Here is a 22484-nt window from a genome sequence, read left to right as displayed (position 1 = left end):
TGTCTGTTTGGGGGACTGTGTCTGAAAGGTGTCTGTTTTGGGGACTGTATCTGAAAGGTGTCTGTTTTGGGGACTGTGTCTGAAAGGTCTGTTTTGGGGACTGTGTCTGAAAGGTGTCTGTTTTGGGGACTGTGTCTGAAAGGTGTCTGTTTTGGGGACTGTGTCTGAAAGGTATGTTTTGGGGACTGTGTCTGAAAGGTGTCTGTTTTGGGGACTGCGTCTGAAAGGTGTCTGTTTTGGGGACTGTGTCTGAAAGGTCTGTTTTGGGGACTGTGTCTGAAAGGTCTGTTTTGGGGACTGTGTCTGAAAGGTGTCTGTTTTGGGGACTGTGTCTGAAAGGTCTGTTTTGGGGACTGTGTCTGAAAGGTGTCTGTTTTGGGTACTGTGTCTGAAAGGTCTGTTTTGGGGACTGTGTCTGAAAGGTGTCTGTTTTGGGGACTGTGTCTGAAAGGTCTGTTTTGGGGACTGTGTCTGAAAGGTGTCTGTTTTGGGGACTGTGTCTGAAAGGTGTGTTTTGGGGACTGTGTCTGAAAGGTGTCTGTTTTGGGGACTGTGTCTGAAAGGTGTGTTTTGGGGACTGTGTCTGAAAGGTGTCTGTTTTGGGGACTGTGTCTGAAAGGTGTCTGTTTTGGGGACTGTGTCTGAAAGGTATGTTTTGAGGACTGCGTCTGAAAGGTATGGCTAGGGGACTGTATCTGAAAGGTGTCAGTTTTGGGGACTGTATCTGAAAGGTGTCTGTTTTGGGGACTGTGTCTGAAAGGTGTCAGTTTTGGGGACTATCTGAAAGGTGTCTGTTTTGGGGACTGTGTCTGAAAGGTGTCTGTTTGTCTGTGTGTGTCTATGTGTGGTGTGTGTGTGTGTGTGACTGCTGTGTTGGTGAGTATTAACTCTTTCCATACGAACGGCGAAAGAGACAACGTTAACAGCGTTTCACCCCAATTACCATCATCAAAACATTGCAAGCGGAAGGCTCTTATACTGAAGAGGTGAATGTTGACAAAGAATACCACAATTCTGACGACGGAAGCTAAAGGTTGGCTCATTCAGACACCCACTGGACATCCGAGGGGTCTGTGTAGAGGAGAAGAGAGGACTGGCCGTACTGAGTGAGTTAATCTGTGTGCAGTCTTGGTTTACAAGCAGGCCTGTAACTGTGGGTGAGGCATTGATTGGCTCCATGCTGTTACTGCATGGCAGTGCTGAGTGTTTTGACTGTACCTGTCAAGATGTACAGTGCTGAGTGTTTTGACTGTACCTGTCATGATGTACTGAGTGTTTTGACTGTACCTGTCATGATGTGCTGAGTGTTTTGACTGTACCTGTCATGATGTACAGTGCTGAGTGTTTTGACTGTACCTGTCATGATGTACTGAGTGTTTTGACTGTACCTGTCATGATGTACAGTGCTGAGTGTTTTGACTGTACCTGTCATGATGTACAGTGCTGAGTGTTTTGACTGTACCTGTCATGATGTACTGAGTGTTTTGACTGTACCTGTCATGATGTACAGTGCTGAGTGTTTTGACTGTACCTGTCATGATGTGCTGAGTGTATTGACTGTTCCTGTCATGATGTACAGTGCTGAGTGTATTGACTGTACCTGTCATGATGTGCTGAGTGTTTTGACTGTACCTGTCATGATGTACAGTGCTGAGTGTTTTGACTGTACCTGTCATGATGTACAGTGCTGAGTGTTTTGACTGTACCTGTCATGATCTACAGTGCTGAGTGTTTTGTCTGTACCTGTCATGATGTACTGAGTGTTTTGACTGTACCTGTCAGGATGTACTGAGTGTTTTGACTGTACCTGTCATGATGTACAGTGCTGAGTGTTTTGACTGTACCTGTCATGATGTACTGAGTGTTTTGTCTGTACCTGTCATGATGTACAGTGCTGAGTGTTTTGACTGTACCTGTCAGGATGTACAGTGCTGAGTGTTTTGACTGTACCTGTCATGATGTACAGTGCTGAGTGTTTTAACTGTACCTGTCATGATGTACAGTGCTGAGTGTTTTGACTGTACCTGTCAGGATGTACTGAGTGTTTTGACTGTACCTGTCATGATGTACTGAGTGTTTTGACTGTACCTGTCATGATGTGCTGAGTGTTTTGACTGTACTTGACATGATGTACAGTGCTGAGTGTTTTGACTGTACCTGTCAGGATGTACAGTGCTGAGTGTTTTGACTGTACCTGTCATGATGTACTGAGTGTTTTGACTGTACCTGTCATGATGTACAGTGCTGAGTGTCTTCTTTTGTCTTTTTCTTCCTTTGTTTTCGTTGTGTCACATCAGTTGTTATTGCTGGGTACTTTGGTGTTCAGTACATTGCTGTACAAACAAAATGATATGCCTTTGTGACAGGTTTGTCCCTGTTTTGGTGGGTAAACGGACTGAAGTGGTGGGTACCTTCCCAAAATATGTTTCTTAAAAAAAAAAAAAATATTTGAATGAAGGTTATTGTCCAGTGTGACTGAATCATAATAAATGCAGTGCACCCCCCACATGGCTTTGTCATGGCTGACTGAACAATGTTCCTCACATCGCTTTGTCATGGCTGACTGAACAATGTTCCTCACATCGCTTTGTCATGGCTGATTGAACAATGTTCCTCACATGGCTTTGTCATGGCTGATTGAACAATGTTCCTCACATCACTTTGTCATGGCTGATTGAACAATGTTCCTCACATGGCTTTGTCATGGCTGATTGAACAATGTTCCTCACATCGCTTTGTCATGGCTGATTGAACAATGTTCCTCACATCGCTTTGTCATGGCTGATTGAACAATGTTCCTCACATGGCTTTGTCATGGCTGACTGAACAATGTTCCTCACATGGCTTTGTCATGGCTGATTGAACAATGTTCCTCACATCGCTTTGTCATGGCTGATTGAACAATGTTCCTCACATGGCTTTGTCATGGCTGATTGAACAATGTCCCTCACATCGCTTTGTCATGGCTGACTGAACAATGTTCCTCACATGGCTTTGTCATGGCTGACTGAAAAATGTTCCTCACATCGCTTTGTCATGGCTGATTGAACAATGTCCCTCACATGGCTTTGTCATGGCTGACTGAACAATGTTCCTCACATGGCTTTGTCATGGCTGACTGAAAAATGTTCCTCACATTGCTTTGTCATGGCTGATTGAACAATGTTCCTCACATGGCTTTGTCATGGCTGACTGAACAATGTTCCTCACATGGCTTTGTCATGGCTGACTGAACTATGTCCCTCACATCGCTTTGTCATGGCTGACTGAACTATGTTCCTCACCACACTTTGTCATGGCTGACTGAACAATGTTCCTCACATGGCTTTGTCATGGCTGACTGAACTATGTTCCTCACCACACTTTGTCATGGCTGACTGAACAATGTTCCTCACATGGCTTTGTCATGGCTGACTGAACTATGTTCCTCACATCACTTTGTCATGGCTGATAGAACAATGTTCCTCACATGGCTTTGTCATGGCTGATAGAACAATGTTCCTCACATGGCTTTGTCATGGCTGAGTGAACTATGTTCCTCACATCACTTTGTCATGGCTGAGTGAACAATGTTCCTCACATCACTTTGTCATGGCTGAGTGAACAATGTTCCTCACATGGCTTTGTCATGGCTGACTGAACTATGTTCCTCACATCACTTTGTCATGGCTGATTGAACAATGTTCCTCACATGGCTTTGTCATGGCTGAGTGAAAAATGTTCCTCACATCACTTCTTCATGGTTGAACAATGTTCCTGACATCACTTTGTAATGGCTGATTGAACTATGTTCCTGACATCACTTTGTCATGGTTGATTGAACTATGTTCCTCACATCACTTTGTCATGGCTGAGTGAAAAATGTTCCTCACATGGCTTTGTCATGGCTGAGTGAAAAATGTTCCTCACCACACTTTGTCATGGCTGATTGAAAAATGTTCCTCACATCGCTTTGTCATGGCTGATTGAACTATGTTCCTGACATCACTTTGTCATGGTTGATTGAACTATGTTCCTCACATCACTTTGTCATGGCTGAGTGAACAATGTTCCTCACATGGCTTTGTCATGGCTGACTGAACTATGTTCCTCACCACACTTTGTCATGGCTGACTGAACAATGTTCCTCACATGGCTTTGTCATGGCTGACTGAACTATGTTCCTCACATCACTTTGTCATGGCTGATAGAACAATGTTCCTCACATCGCTTTGTCATGGCTGATAGAACAATGTTCCTCACATGGCTTTGTCATGGCTGATTGAACAATGTTCCTCACATCACTTTGTCATGGCTGAGTGAACAATGTTCCTCACATCACTTTGTCATGGCTGAGTGAACAATGTTCCTCACATGGCTTTGTCATGGCTGACTGAACTATGTTCCTCACATCACTTTGTCATGGCTGATTGAACAATGTTCCTCACATGGCTTTGTCATGGCTGAGTGAACTATGTTCCTCACATCACTTTGTCATGGCTGAGTGAAAAATGTTCCTCACATCACTTCTTCATGGTTGAACAATGTTCCTGACATCACTTTGTCATGGCTGATTGAACTATGTTCCTGACATCACTTTGTCATGGTTGATTGAACTATGTTCCTCACATGGCTTTGTCATGGCTGAGTGAAAAATGTTCCTCACCACACTTTGTCATGGCTGATTGAAAAATGTTCCTCACATCGCTTTGTCATGGCTGATTGAACTATGTTCCTGACATCACTTTGTCATGGTTGATTGAACTATGTTCCTCACATCGCTTTGTCGTGGCTGATTGAACTATGTTCCTCACATCACTTTGTCATGGTTGATTGAACTATGCTCCTGACATCACTTTGTCATGGCTGATTGAAAAATGTTCCTCACCTGGCTTTGTCATGGTTGATTGAAAAATGTTCCTGACATCACTTTGTCATGTCTGTCATGGTTGACTGAAAAATGTTGGTTCCTGTCAGTCTGTTCAAGGATGATTGCACTTTGATGTTCTCTTGATGACACTTTTTAATGCATGACTGCAAAATGTTACATTTATTACAGTCTTTTGTCATGTGTGACTGCAAAATGTTACTTTCATTACAGTCTTTTGTCATGTGTGACTGCAGAATGTTACATTTATTACAGTCTTTTGTCATGTGTGACTGCAAAATGTTACTTTCATTACAGTTTTCGTGGATAAATATAAACTGTTAGTGTTACATTCTTCTCAATCAGTTGCCATGAATGACTGTAAATTGCTACATTTATTTGTGAGTTGTCATGGGTGATTGTAAAATTGTGCATTCATTATGGTCAGTTGTGACAGTGTGTTACCATGGGTGTTTGTAAAATGTTACATTCTTTTCAGTCAATAATCATGGATGATTGTAAAATGTTACAATCATGATATAATTATTTATGTACGAGTGTGAAATGTTACATTATTTAGAGTCTGTTGTCATGGAGACTAAAATATTATATTAATTACAGTCTATTGTCATGAATGTCTGTAAAATGTTACATTCTTTACCTGCTGTTGTCATGAATGTCTGTAAAATGTTACATTCTTTACAGTCTGTTGTCATGAATGTCTGTAAAATGTTACATTCTTTAGAGTCTGTTGTCATGAATGTCTGTAAAATATTACATTCTTTACAGTCTGTCATGAATATCTGTAAAATGTTACATTCTATACAGTCTGTCATGAATGTCAGTAAAATGTTAATTCTTTACAGTCTGTCACAAATGTCTGTAAAATGTTAATTCTTTACAGTCTGTTGACATGGATGACTGTAAACGTTGCTTTCTTTACAGGCTGTTGTCATGAATGTCTGTAAAATGTTACATTCTTTACAGTCTGTTGTCATGAATGTCTGTAACATGTTACATTCTTTACAGTCTGTTGACATGGATGACTGTAAACATTGCTTTCTTTACAGGCTGTTGTCATGAATAACTGTAAAATGTTAATTCTTTACAGTCTGTTGTCATGAATGTCTGTAAAATGTTAATTCTTTACAATCAGAGTGTTACCAGATTCAGATTAGTTATCAGCCATCAGTTATGTTTATACTTACAGTGCCATGCATGGCAGCAGAGTGTTACCAGATTCAGATTAGTTATCAGCCATCAGTTATGTTTATACCTACAGTGCCATGCATGGCGGCAGTGTTACCAGATTCAGATTAGTTATCAGCCATCAGTTATGTTTATACTTACAGTGCCATGCTTGGCCACAGAGTGTTACCAGATTCAGATTAGTTATCAGCTATCAGTTATGTTTATACTTACAGTGCTATGCATGGCGGCAGAGTGTTACCAGATTCAGATTAGTTATCAGCCATCAGTTATGTTTATACCTACAGTGCCATGCATGGCAGCAGAGTGTTACCAGATTCAGATTAGTTATCAGCCATCAGTTATGTTTATACCTACAGTGCCATGCATGGCAGCAGTGTTACCAGATTCAGATTAGTTATCAGCCATCAGTTATGTTTATACTTACAGTGCCATGCATGGCCACAGTGTTTCCAGATTCAGATTAGTTATCAGCCAACAGTTATGTTTATACCTACAGTGCCATGCATGGCGGCAGTGTTACCAGATTCAGATTAGTTATCAGCCATCAGTTATGTTTATACTTACAGTGCCATGCATGGCGGCAGATTGTTACCAGATTCAGATTAGTTATCAGCCATCAGTTATGTTTATACTTACAGTGCCATGCATGGCGGCAGATTGTTACCAGATTCAGATTAGTTATCAGCCATCAGTTATGTTTATACTTACAGTGCCATGCATGGCGGCAGATTGTTACCAGATTCAGATTAGTTATCAGCCAACAGTTATGTTTATACTTACAGTGCCATGCATGGCCACGAGTGTTACCGTATTCAGATCAGCCAACAGTTATGTTTATACCTACAGTGCCATGCATGGCAGCAGAGTGTTACCAGATTCAGATTAGTTATCAGCCATCAGTTATGTTTATACCTACAGTGCCATGCATGGCCACGAGTGTTACCGTATTCAGATCAGCCAACAGTTATGTTTATACCTACAGTGCCATGCATGGCCACAGTGTTACCAGATTCAGATTAGTTATCAGCCAACAGATCAGCAGTGAAAATTGTTTAGTTTCCACCTGACTTTCAGGCATGACTGCACATGTCACACTCTTCACACTTTATCATGCATGTGTTTGGCTGCCTGTAATGAGGGGTCTTTTTCACTTTTCTGAGTGATTAGATAGATACACACACACAGATATATATATATATATATATATATATATATATAAAATATGTGTGTGTGTGTGTATTTTGAGTTTTGGTTGTGGGCACGTGCAAGCATGTCTTGCAAAGTGATATATTCTAACAGACAGTCCATGGTTGTTCATGACTGTACAAATGTTGGGTGTTGGTCTTTTTGTTTGTTAGTTTGTTTTTTGTTGTTGTTTTTTTCCACAGAAATATGAAAACTTTTAAACACTGTTTACATAGAAGAAAAAAAAAGTTGTTGTCATGCCACACCTGTTGGATCCAAACTGGTTCACTGCTGCCAGACTGTGCAGTCCCCCTACCCCCCGCACCCCCACCAATCCCGTCAACTTCCTCCTCCCTTTCCGACCCCCCTCTTTCTCCAGCCTCCCTGTGTGTGTGTGTGTGTGTGTGTGTGTGTGTTGAAATGAAAACCCTTCTGACTACCTCCGTGCTGAACGTCAATGGAGCTATTTTTTGTCGCCCGCTGAGCATGACGGCGGCTGAAATTGCTGCTTGCTTTGTCTAGTCTCTGGGGGGTGGTTGTGGAAAGGCTATTGAAGAGTGAGGGTGGGGTGGGCTGAAAGGGGTGGGAGAGGGTGGGGTGGGTTGAGGGGGTGGGAGAGAGTGAAGTTTTACACTTTATTCGTCCTTTCTTCTTGTCCCGTGTGTACAGGACGTGCTGGTTTATTTATTTCTTTTATTTTGTTTTTATTTATTTATTTATTCGTGTGGGTTTGTGTTTGTGTGTGTGTGTGTGTGTGTGGTGTGGTTTTTATTCAGCTGAGTAACAGTTTGTTTTGTTTACTTTGTTGAAAGGTTTCTGAGCTATGTTGAGTCTTCAGGGTTTAGCTGTCACAGACTGTGTGACACGTCTTTCATTTTAAAGTGGTGTGTGTGTGTGTGTGTGTGTGCGTGCGTGTGTGTGTGTGTGTGTGTGCGTGTGTGTGTGTGTGTGACAACTTATCTAATGACTTTTTAAATACGCTTAAAAAAAGTCAAGTACATTTTCTTTGTGACTCGCTTTTAGTGGTGAAAATCTGGTCGTTATAATATAATACAGCTATTTGTTTTAGGGGTGAACATCTGGTCGTTATAATATAATACAGTTATTTGTTTTAGGGGTGAACATCTGGTCGTTATAATATAATACAGGTATTTGTTTTAGTGGTGAACATCTGGTCGTTATAATACAGCTATTTGTTTCAGATTGAAAACACTTATTTTTGTGTTTTCTTTCTCAGCATTGTTTTTGTTTTGCTGAGTTGTGATGAACTTGGACTGGTTGCATTGTAGACCATTGTGGCAGTGTGTCGCATCGTGAAACCTTTGGCTGCCCGGCCCCCTTACCCCCCACCCCCACCCCGACTTCACACCCCCCACCTCAACACCCCCTTCCCTTGTCACTGAGCGAGTCTGCAAATGTCTTGCAAAACTGTTGGTGAGATAACAAACGTGGCATGGAACAGTGTCTTCAGATTCTGGTAATTGTCAGAATCGGTTCAAAGCAATACTTTCTGCATTTACTGTCTCCCAGTGAAACAGAGAGAGAGAGAGTGAGAGAGAGAGAGAGAGAGAGAGAGGGGGGTGAGGGGGGCTGGCCATGGGGGGCTATGGAGGTAAAGAGGGAAGAGGGATGGGAAGAGGAATGTCAGGACTGGCTAGGTGAAGCTTGGCTGAGCAAGACCCACCAAATTGTCCGGCACCCCAGCTTGGCGTGGGAGGCACCGTGGGAGGCACCGTGTCAGTCTGTCAGGCGTTGGACGTGTGACCCAGTGGTCACCAGGTGATGAGGGTTCCAGTCTCCGTTTCGGCATGGTGCTGTGTCCCTTGGGGAAAGGCACTGCTCTGATTTGTCCTCACTCCACCCAGGTGTCAGTGGGGACCTGGCTTTGGTTGGGGAAGGAGAGGATTGGGCCCCGACTTCCAGTGGAGTGATGGCCTAGAGGTAACGCGTCCGCGTAGGAAGCGAGAGAATTTGAGCGCGTTGGTTCGAATCAGCGTTCCGATATTTTCTCCCCCCCCCCCCCCCCCCCCACACTAGACCTTGAGTGGTGGTCTGGACGCTAGTCATTCGGATGAGACGATAAACTGAGGTCCCGTGTGCAGCATGCACTTAGCGCACGTAAAAGAACCTACGGCAACAAAAGGGTTGTTCCTGGCAAAATTCTGTAGAAAAATCCACTTCGATAGGAAAAACAAATAAAAAAACTGCACGCAGAAAAAAATATGGGTGGCGCTGTAGTATAGCGACGCGCTCTCCCTGGGGAGAGCAGCCCGAATTTCACACAGAGAAATCTGCCGAATACAAAACAGAACTCATGATGTTGTGAATATAAAATCACTGGTCTTGTAGCCGGAAAGGTTCCGGGACCTTTACACCCCCCAACACACACACACCCCTTTATTTTTTCAAGCCTTATAGGAGGGGAATTAGGAGAGACAGTGTATTAGTAAGATCTTTCAACACATCCCCATTGTCATGACATGATAAGCAGGGTGAGAGGTCATATGTCGGGGCAGGCAACAATGACAGCATGACTTCTGAAATTCACAGTCAAGGGTCAAGGTCACTGCTTGATATATAGGGAGTCTGCCGTCGGACCGACGGATGAGTAGGCAGGCAGGCTTATCTGTCGATGTGTGTCCTCATATGGGAGAAGAGACCGATTCTGGATGCGCAGCACTTCCCACAGGTGTTACAAGGGAAAACGTCTCTAGGAGTTGAGCCCTGCTTCCTTCGCTCACGCTTCTCCTTAATAGCCAGCGTTCTCTTGTTTTTAAACGCCTTTATGCCACTAGAGCACAGCATCTTCCAGCGAGAGCGGTCAAGGGCATCAGTTTCCCAGGAAGCGATGTCTATGTCGCAGGCTTTGAGGTTTGTCTTCAAGGTGTCCTTGAAGCGCTTGCAGGGTCTTCCAAGTTCGCGGTGGCCGTCACTGCTGGGCACTGATAAAAATGACTGTAGGCTGGAGAGACAGAGGGGGTCTTGCGTTCAGGCTTCATCAAGCTGGGTCACCGCCTGTCGTCATGGTGAGAGGAAAAACCCCGTGGGTCAGAGGTCAAAGTTCACAATAATCAGGAAATAGAATGATATTTTTTCCAGGGTTGTTTTTATTTCCCCCCTTCCTCAGTGAATGTATTACTGTTTATATGAAGAATTTACATTGTTTTAAACGTGTGTTCATATTATAGACAGTTTGATAATCAAAAGTTTGAATATGTTGTGTGGTGTTGTCAAATATAGAGTATTTTTGTCTGGGGTCCTAAAACATTTTGTAACATCTTGGTGTATTGAAACATGTTGATGTATTTCTGTATTGATTTGTATTATGCCTTACACCAACAAGATTATAACATGATTATAGTGTTGACTGCCAAAATATTGTTAAGAATTTTTTTTAAAATCTTATGTGGACACTTGCCTCACGGTGACAGAAATGCATTGTCTGCCAAATGAAACATACTATACGACAGCATGATTATGCTTCTGTTACAAGAGCAAAAGAAACACACGGATCCCTTGTTGACAGTGTAGTTTGAAGTATAGAGTTGTTGCTTCTTTTCACAATCTCCGAATCCATGGGTGAATTTACTGAAAGAGTGAAACTGAGAGAAGGGGGGAGCGGATTACCAAGTGCTAAAATCACAACACCCCACCCCACCCCACCCCACCCCAGGAAAATAGAATGTGTGGGGAACAGGTATGCAGACTGCGGAAAGTAGTATGATACACAGTCGTGTCCAATTCAGACCATCAGAACAGCAGAGGAGGCAACTGTTGTCCCACCTATCTGGGGAAACAATCTGATTGTAGTGGAGAGTGTCTTGCTCAAGCTACATCCTCACTCTCTCGGCCAAGAGGGCTTTAGGACAGTCGGCGATGGGATGGTTCCCAAAGGCCAGCTAGCCCTCAAGGCTGCAGCGCTGAGCCAGTGCCGTCTTGCCTCCTAGTTTGAGAGTCAAAGTGTTTCATAAAAGACTAAGCTGTAAATGATTTCCATTGCAGTGGAGAAACCGTTGATCATGCAGCTCTCACTTTACTTTTGGTCCAGTTGTCAGCTGATACCGTCAGCTTATAGTGTGTGTAGAAACACTTGCATATACTGTATGCAAGGGTTCATTCGAACAGCTATGCAGATCTAACAATTAGACAGGGGAGAGGTGTTTGGTTCACACTACAGACATTGGATCAGCCTGGTGTCGACAGGAAAAGCCCCTCTGTGCATGGATAAACAAATTGTTGAATAGTATCGTGCTTTTACAGGTCGCCTCATTTATTCTCTCTCTCTCTCTCTCTCGATACACACACACACACACACACACACATTGAACCACTTGTATTTTTTTGTGTATTTATTGGCTAGCATGTTCAATCAAAGGGTCTGGTCTATTTGATCACATTGTCTCAGTTTTCCATGTGTCCTGTTTGATCATTTATTCATTTCTATATTCATTTTTTCATTTTCTGTTGTTTACAGGAGTGTTCTTTCTTTTTAAAAAATCACATACAATTAAGTAATTTTACAGATCATTTGCCCCATTTATTTTCCTGTAATTCAAACCATGAACTGTGCAGTGAAATGCATGAATTTCTCTGCGCTTTGCCTTCCGTGGTGTTGCAGACTGTGTGTCAGCACAGCGTGTAGATGGCCCTCTGTGTTCCTGGCTGTCTCACTGCCAACAGGTCCGGCAGCGGACCAGGGTATAAACAGTGTCATCAGCTGCTTCAACAGCTTGGTCTGTTCCCTTCAAAGACTGAAGCAGCCCGTCTCACAACCATGTCATGTTTTGGGGTGTTGTTTTTTTTTTTTTTTTTTTTTTTGCGCTTAGAATTGACTTCATCAAGATTTTGCGCCTTATAAATATTACTGTTAGTAGTAGTAGTATTTTTATGTATTTATCTATTATTTTTTATTCATTTTTTTCAAGGCCTGACTAAGCGCGTTGGGTTACGCTGCTGGTCATGCATCTGTTTGGCAGATGTGGTATAGCGTATATGGATTTGACCGAACGCAGTGACGCCTCCTTGAACTACTGATACTGATACTGAGAAAATGCTTCCTGTCTCAGAAGATGTATCCTGTCTCAAACATGACCCCCACACCCTAGTCAACTGCTTTCTAACTCTAGAAAATACTGCGTTTCATTCTTTCAAACATTATGCTCTCTCAGGAAGATATGTCCCCGCCGTGTGTGGCATCCATTTTAAGATTAGTCCTATCACCATGTCCTTTGTGACCTCTCCTTTTGTTGAAGATATGCCCTGTACCTCAGAACAGAAGTCCTGTTCCGACTGTCCTTTGAAGAAAACACTTCAGATATCGTGTCCCGACAGGCTGTCCTTTGAAGAAAACACTTCAGATATCGTGTCCCGACAGGCTGTCTTTTGAAGAAAACACTTCAGATATCGTGTCCGACAGGCTGTCTTTTGAAGAAAACACTTCAGATATCGTGTTCCGACAGGCTGTCCTTTGAAGAATACACTTCAGATATCGTGTCCCGACAGGCTGTCTTTTGAAAAAAACACTTCAGATATCGTGCCCCGACAGGCTGTCTTTTGAAGAAAACACTTCAGATATCGTGTCCCGACAGGCTCTCCTTTGAAGAATACACACTTCAGATATTGTGTCCTCCGACAGGGCTGTCTCTTTGAGAATGCACACTAGAAAGTTGTGTCCGTCTTTCGGTCCGACAGGCTCTCCTTTGAAGAATACACACTTCAGATATTGTGTCCCGACAGGCTGTCCTTTGAAGAATACACACTTAAGATATTGTGTCCCGACAGGCTGTCCTTTGAAGAATACACACTTAAGATATCGTGTCCTGACAGTCAGTCCTTTGAAGAATACACACTCAAGATATCGTGTCCCGACAGTCAGTCCTTTGAATAAAACACACGAAGCCAGCAGATGGCCTGTCGCAGAGAACCTTCCCAATTATCCTCTGAACTGCCACCTTAATTACTAAACGTTAGGACTAGTACACTGTTTGACCCAGTTTTAACGTTACAGCGTGTTTTGGGATGGTAGTGTGTGTGAATTGCGAATGGTTGATACCCTTGGACGTTAGTTTGAGGGCGCGGCACATTCAGTAGTATTACGTCATGTTGCGCGGAGAGCTTAAAGAGCATTGTGGTAGTGGTGGTGTAAGCAATATTGTTCCGATTACAGGTCGCATGGAACGTGGTGTTAGCAATATTGTTCTGATTACAGGTCGCATGGAAATCCGTGAAGTGTGTCTGCTACGTGATATCATTGAGGATTTTCATTTGTGCCTTGGAGTCGTTGGTTTTTGAGCTGTGACCGTTGTAAAAAAAAAAAAAAATATATATATATAATTATATATCTGTTATAGTTCCATGTCCTAGTTTTGTTGTATAACCAATGGCAAAGTATTTATCCAACTGTTCTGCGTGCATGTGTGTGTTTGTGTGGGTAGAAATTAACAAGTAATTGTGGTGGCTGCAGTATCGGTATTATGATTTTAGATTGATTTATTTTTTAGTTGTTGGATCAGATCATGTAATTATACTGATTCTGAAAAAAGGGCTTGTGGTATTGGAACTGTTCCTGTTGACTCACACTGTCTTGTATCTGTCTTGCTCACAAAGAATCACACAAGTCTGCAAGTATACAGAACCATATAAACGGGCATGCGTACATGCACTTTCACACCTTTAATTGACGGACACATTCCACACAAAAACCATACTAAGAACAGTGGTGAATCTCTCTCTCTCTCTCTCCCCTCCACTCTTGCGCGCGCGCACGTGCACACACACACACACGCGCGCGCGCGCACACACACACATTGATGAACAAATTGCAATCAAGCAATGTCCTCAAGTGAGTTTGATGACAGTAGTGTTTCGCTGAACCACACGCAACCCAAGTTGAGTAGTTAATGAAATAATTGAAAGAACAGACGCTGAGGCCAGTTATACAGGACTGTGACCTAACCCAACACATGGTACACACTGGACATCCTTCATACCTATATTGAGGCCAGTTATACAGGACTGTGACCTAACCCAACACATGGTACACACTGACATCCTTGATACCTACATTGAGGCCAGTTATACAGGACTGTGACCTAACCCAACACATGGTACACACTGGACATCCTTGATACCTATATTGAGGCCAGTTATACAGGACTGTGACCTAACCCAACACATGGTACACACTGGACATCCTTCATACCTATATTGAGGCCAGTTATACAGGACTGTGACCTAACCCAACACATGGTACACACTGGACATCCTTGATACCTATATTGAGGCCAGTTATACAGGACTGTGACCTAACCCAACACATGGTACACACTGGACATCCTTGATACCTATATTGAGGCCAGTTATACAGGACTGTGACCTAACCCAACACATGGTACACACTGGACATCCTTGATACCTACATTGAGGCCAGTTATTCAGGACTGTGACCTAACCCAACACATGGTACACACTGGACATCCTTGATACCTACATTGAGGCCAGTTATTCAGGACTGACCTAACCCAACACATGGTACACACTGGACATCCTTGATACCTATATTGAGGCCAGTTATACAGGACTGACCTAACCCAACACATGGTACACACTGGACATCCTTGATACCTATATTGAGGCCAGTTATACAGGACTGTGACCTAACCCAACACATGGTACACACTGACATCCTTGATACCTATATTGAGGCCAGTTATACAGGACTGTGACCTAACCCAACACATGGTACACACTGGACATCCTTGATACCTATATTGAGGCCAGTTATACAGGACTGTGACCTAACCCAACACATGGTACACACTGGACATCCTTGATACCTATATTGAGGCCAGTTATACAGGACTGTGACCTAACCCAACACATGGTACACACTGGACATCCTTGATACCTACATTGAGGCCAGTTATACAGGACTGTGACCTAACCCAACACATGGTACACACTGGACATCCTTGATACCTATATTGAGGCCAGTTATACAGGACTGTGACCTAACCCAACACATGGTACACACTGGACATCCTTGATACCTACATTGAGGCCAGTTATACAGGACTGTGACCTAACCCAACACATGGTACACACTGGACATCCTTCATACCTATATTGAGGCCAGTTATACAGGACTGTGACCTAACCCAACACATGGTACACACTGGACATCCTTGATACCTATATTGAGGCCAGTTATACAGGACTGTGACCTAACCCAACACATGGTACACACTGGACATCCTTCATACCTATATTGAGGCCAGTTATACAGGACTGTGACCTAACCCAACACATGGTACACACTGGACATCCTTGATACCTACATTGAGGCCAGTTATTCAGGACTGTGACCTAACCCAACACATGGTACACACTGGACATCCTTGATACCTATATTGAGGCCAGTTATTCAGGACTGTGACCTAACCCAACACATGGTACACACTGGACATCCTTGATACCTATATTGAGGCCAGTTATACAGGACTGTGACCTAACCCAACACATGGTACACACTGGACATCCTTGATACCTATATTGAGGCCAGTTATACAGGACTGTGACCTAACCCAACACATGGTACACACTGGACATCCTTGATACCTATATTGAGGCCAGTTATACAGGACTGTGACCTAACCCAACACGTGGTACACACTGGACTTTCTTCACACTGAAAGTGCTGATTATCCACGAGACAAAATGTGTGGACAGGAGAATAACAGTGCACAACTGAATAATGCTGAAATACATCTGAACACAACATTAACAGATGTCAGAACAGCACTGTACCAAAATCCTAACACATTGTGGCTGTTGAAATAAATCTTCAGACAAAATGTACAGAAATCAAAATGACACTGCATCCGAAACGAGACAATAGGTGGTAACTGTTGAAATGAATCATCAGACATGTTTCCATATCAGAATAGCAGAACATCCAAAGCGTAACATTACTGTTGGAATGAATCTTGAGACAAACACAAAGGCGGTGACCAGAACAGTGGTACCCACAGGACACTGTATGGCTTGGCCCAGCTGGGAAAGGTTTCAACAAACTACGAGACAAATGTTGGGATGACAAACACAGCATGGACTGGTGTACACAGAACGCCTCAGTTTGTTCTTTGATACTGTTCCGTCTCCCGTACTGTTTCAGGGGCACCTCCAGCACGCCGCTCATTCCGAGTTCCGCGGGGAAACAGAGCAGTCTATGAATGTTGGACTACATGTGGACAGGGAGACGGTGATAAGTGACAATTATGAAAAGGCCGCACACATGACATCACAGTTCACGACGCTTCAATGGCCAATGGGTTGACCCTGTTCCACACGCTTTGAATCGTTACCAATAAATTAAGGAATAGAGGGAAAAGTGCTCACAATTAAAACCAAACCAATCAACCAACCAAACTACTTGTGGGTTGAAATTACCCACAATTGTCCAGCAATAACCTGCTCCAATAAGCTCTTATAAAAACACATCAGCCAGTGAAAAAGTGCGTAAAATTGATTCAAAGAAGTGAATACGCCAAAAACTGAATGTGTTTCAGATAAATCAAAGATTTTTTTTTTACAGTAAAAATTTCCAGAGCACATCGCATCGTCCAAGCGAAAACTAGCCGAATTCCTACAACATCTAAGTTTGTACAGATGAAAAACAAACCAAAAAAACACTGCAACCCCACATAATAAATGTGCGATGTGGATTTACAACAGCTGAAAGTTAAATTAAAACTATGCTTGGTGTGTAATACATGTTCTAAGTAACGCATACCTTTTTTTTTCTTTAATATGTTACATGGCAGTATCTGTATCTCCAGTATGTTACACGACAGATTCTGTAGATCTCCAGTATGGCACATGACATAGTTTGCGTATCTCAAATATCGTAATGACAAGTTTTCATATCTTCATATTACATGGCATAGTTTGCAATCTCCAACATGGTCCATGACATAGTTTACATATCTTCGTTATGTTACATTGCATAGTTTGCAATCTCCAACATGGTCCATGACATAGTTTACATATCTTCGTTATGTTACATTGCATAGTCTGCAATCTCCAACATGGTCCATGACATAGTTTACATATCTTCGTTATGTTACATTGCATAGTTTGCATATCTCCAACATGGTCCATGACATAGTTTACATATCTCCGTTATGTTACACAGCATTGTTTGCATACTTCCAATCAGTAGGGTACATGACAGTTTATATATCTTCGTTATGTTACATGGCATAGTTTGCATATTTCCACTATGTGACAATACATAGTCTCTAGGTCTCGACTCGTGAAACTTTGCCACATCAAAAACTGCGCTGCCACACAATAAAATGTGTGTATAGGGGGTAGGGGAGCGAGAGACAGAGAGAGACACAGAGAGAGATGTACACAACATAAAACAATAAAAAAATAAATAAATAAATAAATTAAAAAAACTGTAAGACACAATATACAATAATGCTTTAACATCTCTAAAGGACAAATATTGTTGACACATTTACTGACAAAAAGGTGTTTCTAAAAACAAAGGGGAAAAAAGGGCATTTCATCTACACAACAACGCAATGTTTGATCAGTTAACAAAACCACAACTCTATAAACAAATATTTAAACAGCACACAACAACGCAATGTTTGATCAGTTAACAAAACCACAACTCTATAAACAAATATTTAAACAGCACAAATTCCCACAGCTCATTCTATGTATCCAAACTGCTCTAATTCCCAATTAAAAGAACTACTACTACTACTAAGTATATTAATATCTTAATCAATTAATAATCTAAAATGAAATTTAAATAAAGGGAAGTATTCCGATCATATAATCAAACATCAAACGATAAAATGCAATGCCTACATTACTAATAAAATGTTCAGTAAAATAATCACACATAACTGAGACTGCTTTTATATTCACGTACATCTCAGACATGAAATATTAATTAAGCAAAAACTGTTCAGCTACATAATCACATATAACGAAGATTGCTTTTATATTCACATACATCTCAGACATAGAATATTAAGCAAAAACTGCTCAGCTGCATAATCACATATAACGAAGACTGCATGTAACGCAAGTTTGGCACACACCATTAAACTGAAATGCCCATCCAAGCATGAACCAATAAGTATATTGGTATGTTTTTGACTGTTGCCTTCACAAACGAAACAGAACAACACAAAAGAAACGAAAACAGAACAAAAACATGTAAGTTTGTTTCATTCACTGTGCTGTGACCCATTAAACAATGGAAATGTTAACATATCTTAGCATCCACCAATACTAATCGGTTTTGTTTGGAAACACATCCGGATCAAGTCATGTATTAAGATAATGTTATGTACAATGCATTCAACCATGAATGTATTAACAAGATAATGTTATGTACAATGCATTCAACCATGAATGTATTAACAAGATAATGTTATGTACAATGCATTCAACCATGAATGTATTAACAAGATAATGTTATGTACAATGCATTCAACCATGAATGTATTAACAAGATAATGTTATGTACAATGCATTCAACCATGAATGTATTAACAAGATAATGTTATGTACAATGCATTCAACCATGAATGTATTAACAAGATAATGTTATGTACAATGCATTCAACCATGAATGTATTAACAAGATAATGTTATGTACAATGCATTCAACCATGATTTGTCCTGTTATTCGTTGCAATAGACTTGGGACACGTCTGGAAAATATTGTTTAAATATCAGTTTTACATTCTTCTCATTCCAAACCTCGTAGCAAGAGTGAAACCTTTATCAAGTCTGCACTGATACTGTGAATTAGAAATTAGCTGGAATCGGCCATCAGTCCTTACCAAAAGTATAGGTATATACCATAAGTAATAACTGATTCATGCCAAGTCAGGATAATCGATCCTGATCAAGTTAAGTTCAGAAAACCCCGAAAGTAATATGTTCATATGTATTTATTCAAGTAGGATTTAACCCGAATAAAGTATAGATTTGTTAACATCATGTAAATGTTTGTGTTAACTAGGCCTAACTTTGCTAATTGTATCCAAAAAAAAAAGATATAAGTAAACAAACAATTCATGCACACACACACACACACACGAACGCACACACACACACACACACGACGACCACCACAACACAAGACAAAACAGCACGACTATAATTATGAAACAGATCAAACCAAAACAGTTCGAATTTGTGAGTTCGACAATGAAAACTGAGATAGCTTCATTCATATTAAGCCAGCTTTCTCCCCCCCCCCCCCCCCCCCCCCGCCCCGCCCCTTCAACAAAACCATTCGAAGCATCCGTGTCACCGGTTTCAAGGTGCACATTGATCATCTCCCTTTCCAGCTGAGTCCGTCGATAGGCGTCGCTTTGAGCGCCAAAGTAGCGAGTCACGACGCATGCACAGGCAAGAGGAAGTCAGCCGAAGATGAGCAGACTGCGCTGGATGCTGCCCAGAGCTCCTGACATGGCTGGCGTCTGGTGGACACAGCACGTGCAACAGGCTGAACGGGTCGGTTGCTGGATATAACTACATTGTGATAGCATAGTGGGTATAACTACAAGTGATGGTGGCAGTGGGTATAACTACATTGTGATGGCAGTAGTAGGTATAGCTACATTGTGATGGTGGCAGTGGGTATGACTACAAGTGATAGCAGTACTGTGTATAACTGCAAGTATTAGCAGTACTGTGTATAACTACAGGTCACGGCAGTAGTGGGTATAACTACAAGCCAGAGCAACAGTGAGTATAACTACAAGTGGTGGCAGTAGTGGGTATAGCTACAAGTGATGGTTGTAGTGGGTATAGGTGAGTGCAGTAGTGGATATAACTACAAGCCATGGCAGTAGTGGGTGTAACTACGAGTGATGGTGGCAGAAGTGGGTATAACTACAAGTGATGGATGTTGTGGGTATAACTTAAGTGAGTGCAGTCGTGGGTATAACTACAAGCCATGGCTGTAGTGTGTATAACTAAAAGTCAGGGCAGTACTGGTTATAACAACAAGTAATGGCCTGTAGTGGTTATAACTACAAGTGAGTGCAGTACTGGGTACAACTACAAGCCATGACGGTACTGGTTATAACTACAAGCCATGACGGTACTGGTTATAACTACAAGCCATGACGGTACTGGGTACAACTACAAGCCATGACGGTACTGGTTATAACTACAAGCCATGACGGTACTGGTTATAACTACAAGCGAGTGCAGTAGTGGCTATAACTACAAGCCATGGCAGTAGTGTGTATAACTACAAGTGAGTGCACTAGTGGCTATAACTACAAGCCATGGCAGTAGTGTGTATAACTACGAGTGCAGTAGTGGCTCTACTACAAACCATGGCAGTAGTGTGTATAACTACAAGTGAGTGCAGTACTGGTTATAACTACAAGTGATGCCTGTAGTGGGTATAACCATAAGTGAGTGCAGTAGTGTGTATAACTACAAGTCAGGGCAGTACTGGTTATAACTACAAGTGATGCCTGTAGTGGGTATAACCATAAGTGAGTGCAGTAGTGTGTATAACTACAAGTCAGGGCAGTACTGGTTATAACTACAAGTGATGGCTGTAGTGGGTATAACCATAAGTGAGTGCAGTAGTGGGTATAACTACAAGCTATGGCAGTAGTGGGTATAACTACAATGATGACAGTAGTGCATATTAATAAAAACGTGTAGGCGCTACGATTTTGCCCCTTCTGCAAGAAATGCAACATTGGTGAATGCAATGTGATGCGCAGTGACGTGAAGCGATGCGAGACGCGATGCAATGCAATGCAATGCAGTGCAATGTAGTAATGTCATTTTCCCATCTAACACAATCCCCAAAGACAGGCCAAAGGTCTGAAACGTTGGACGTCTGTCATCAAAAGTGAGTCTTGTTTTAATAACAATAATAATGGATACTTATATAGCATACTATCCAGAAATCTGCTCTAGGTGCTTTACAAAACCGCTTTTGTTAACATAAAACATTACATCAATGTTACATACACACACCAAAATGTGACTACACACACACACACGCACACACACACACAATGCATACATACATTTTAATATACATGTGTATCTAACATCTACCCTAACACATATGCACACATAGGCAGGCACAAACTTATATAAACACATGCACACACAATACACATTCATATACATGCATGTAGTTATGTACACATACATAATTATGTATACACACATAGTCAAGCACAGTTAACGCAAAGAAAGTGGACCTGCCACAACTGAACTTATTGCTGAGGGAAAAGGTGAGTTTTGAGACGAGATTTAAAAGATGCGAGGGAATCAGAATGACGAAGTTATCAGGGAGCTTGTTCCACGTGTTTGGCGATTGAAAAGAAAACGATCTGAATCCATAGGTCTTACTTCTGACGTGAGGTATCCTGAGAAGTCGAGTATCAGAGGAAGAACGGAGCTGGCGAGACGGGGTATAGATATGGAGGAGTTCAGAAAGATACTTGGGGCCAGATCCGTTGACTGCAGAAAAGGTCAGAGGGGATAGCTTATAGTCTTTTACAAGCTACAGATTTCATAAGATTTCTCCATTGGTAATGTAACACAACTTGGCACTCCCCACAGACTGACAACCTCAAACGGCATGGGCACAATACGTTCTCCTTACATCAAAGTCTCGTTCAACCTTTCAGTTATATTCTTGCTGTTTATAGTTAGCTGACCAATGATGGCAGCAAGCACAGCCCTTGCCTGGGGAATATTCACTGCCCCCAGCGGGACACCTTCCCTCCGACTGTCTGCACCATCCGACAAACCCTCCTCCATCTCTCGCTGTCGACAACATCATCATCTGGAGCCACAATCACCGGAAGTGCTGTCACCTTTGCTCACTGAATAAGACAAAGGCGCACAACGTCAGGCTACTGGGTGTTGCCCTGCTTCCTTTTAGCTTCCAGGTACACGACAGAGACCCATACACCTGAGGAAACTTCCAAACTTCGGTCTGTGCTCTGGGGGAAGTATTGTGTGTTTATCAACACCTCTTATTTACCTGTTGTCAACACCTCGTCTTTACCTGTGTGTTTACCAACACATTTTTCTTTACTGGTATGTTTATCAACACCTCTTATTACCTGTGTGTTTATCAACACCTTTTCTTTACCTGTATGTTTATCAACACCTCTTATTACCTGTGTGTTTACTAACACCTTTTCTTTACCAGTAT

At 42.0% G+C, this 22484-nt stretch overlaps 1 protein-coding gene across 2 annotated transcripts in view; it reads right to left on the bottom strand.

Moving 5' to 3' along the window:
• Positions 1 to 19549: 19549 nt before the first annotated feature.
• LOC143290768 (uncharacterized) overlaps positions 19550 to 22484 on the bottom strand; it is an 11803-nt gene continuing 8868 nt past the window's right edge. For both annotated transcript variants that reach the window (XM_076600279.1, XM_076600280.1), the window contains exon 3: positions 19550 to 19758. In XM_076600279.1, the coding sequence (XP_076456394.1) occupies positions 19699 to 19758 (60 nt within the window). In that variant the 3' untranslated portion in view covers positions 19550 to 19698. The remainder of the gene's footprint in view (positions 19759 to 22484) is intronic.

The sequence above is a fragment of the Babylonia areolata genome, chromosome 16 (assembly GCF_041734735.1).
Source record: "Babylonia areolata isolate BAREFJ2019XMU chromosome 16, ASM4173473v1, whole genome shotgun sequence".
Taxonomy (NCBI): domain Eukaryota; kingdom Metazoa; phylum Mollusca; class Gastropoda; order Neogastropoda; family Buccinidae; genus Babylonia; species Babylonia areolata.
Note: the sequence above shows the minus strand (reverse complement) of the source record. Positions and strands in the feature narration are given on the sequence as shown.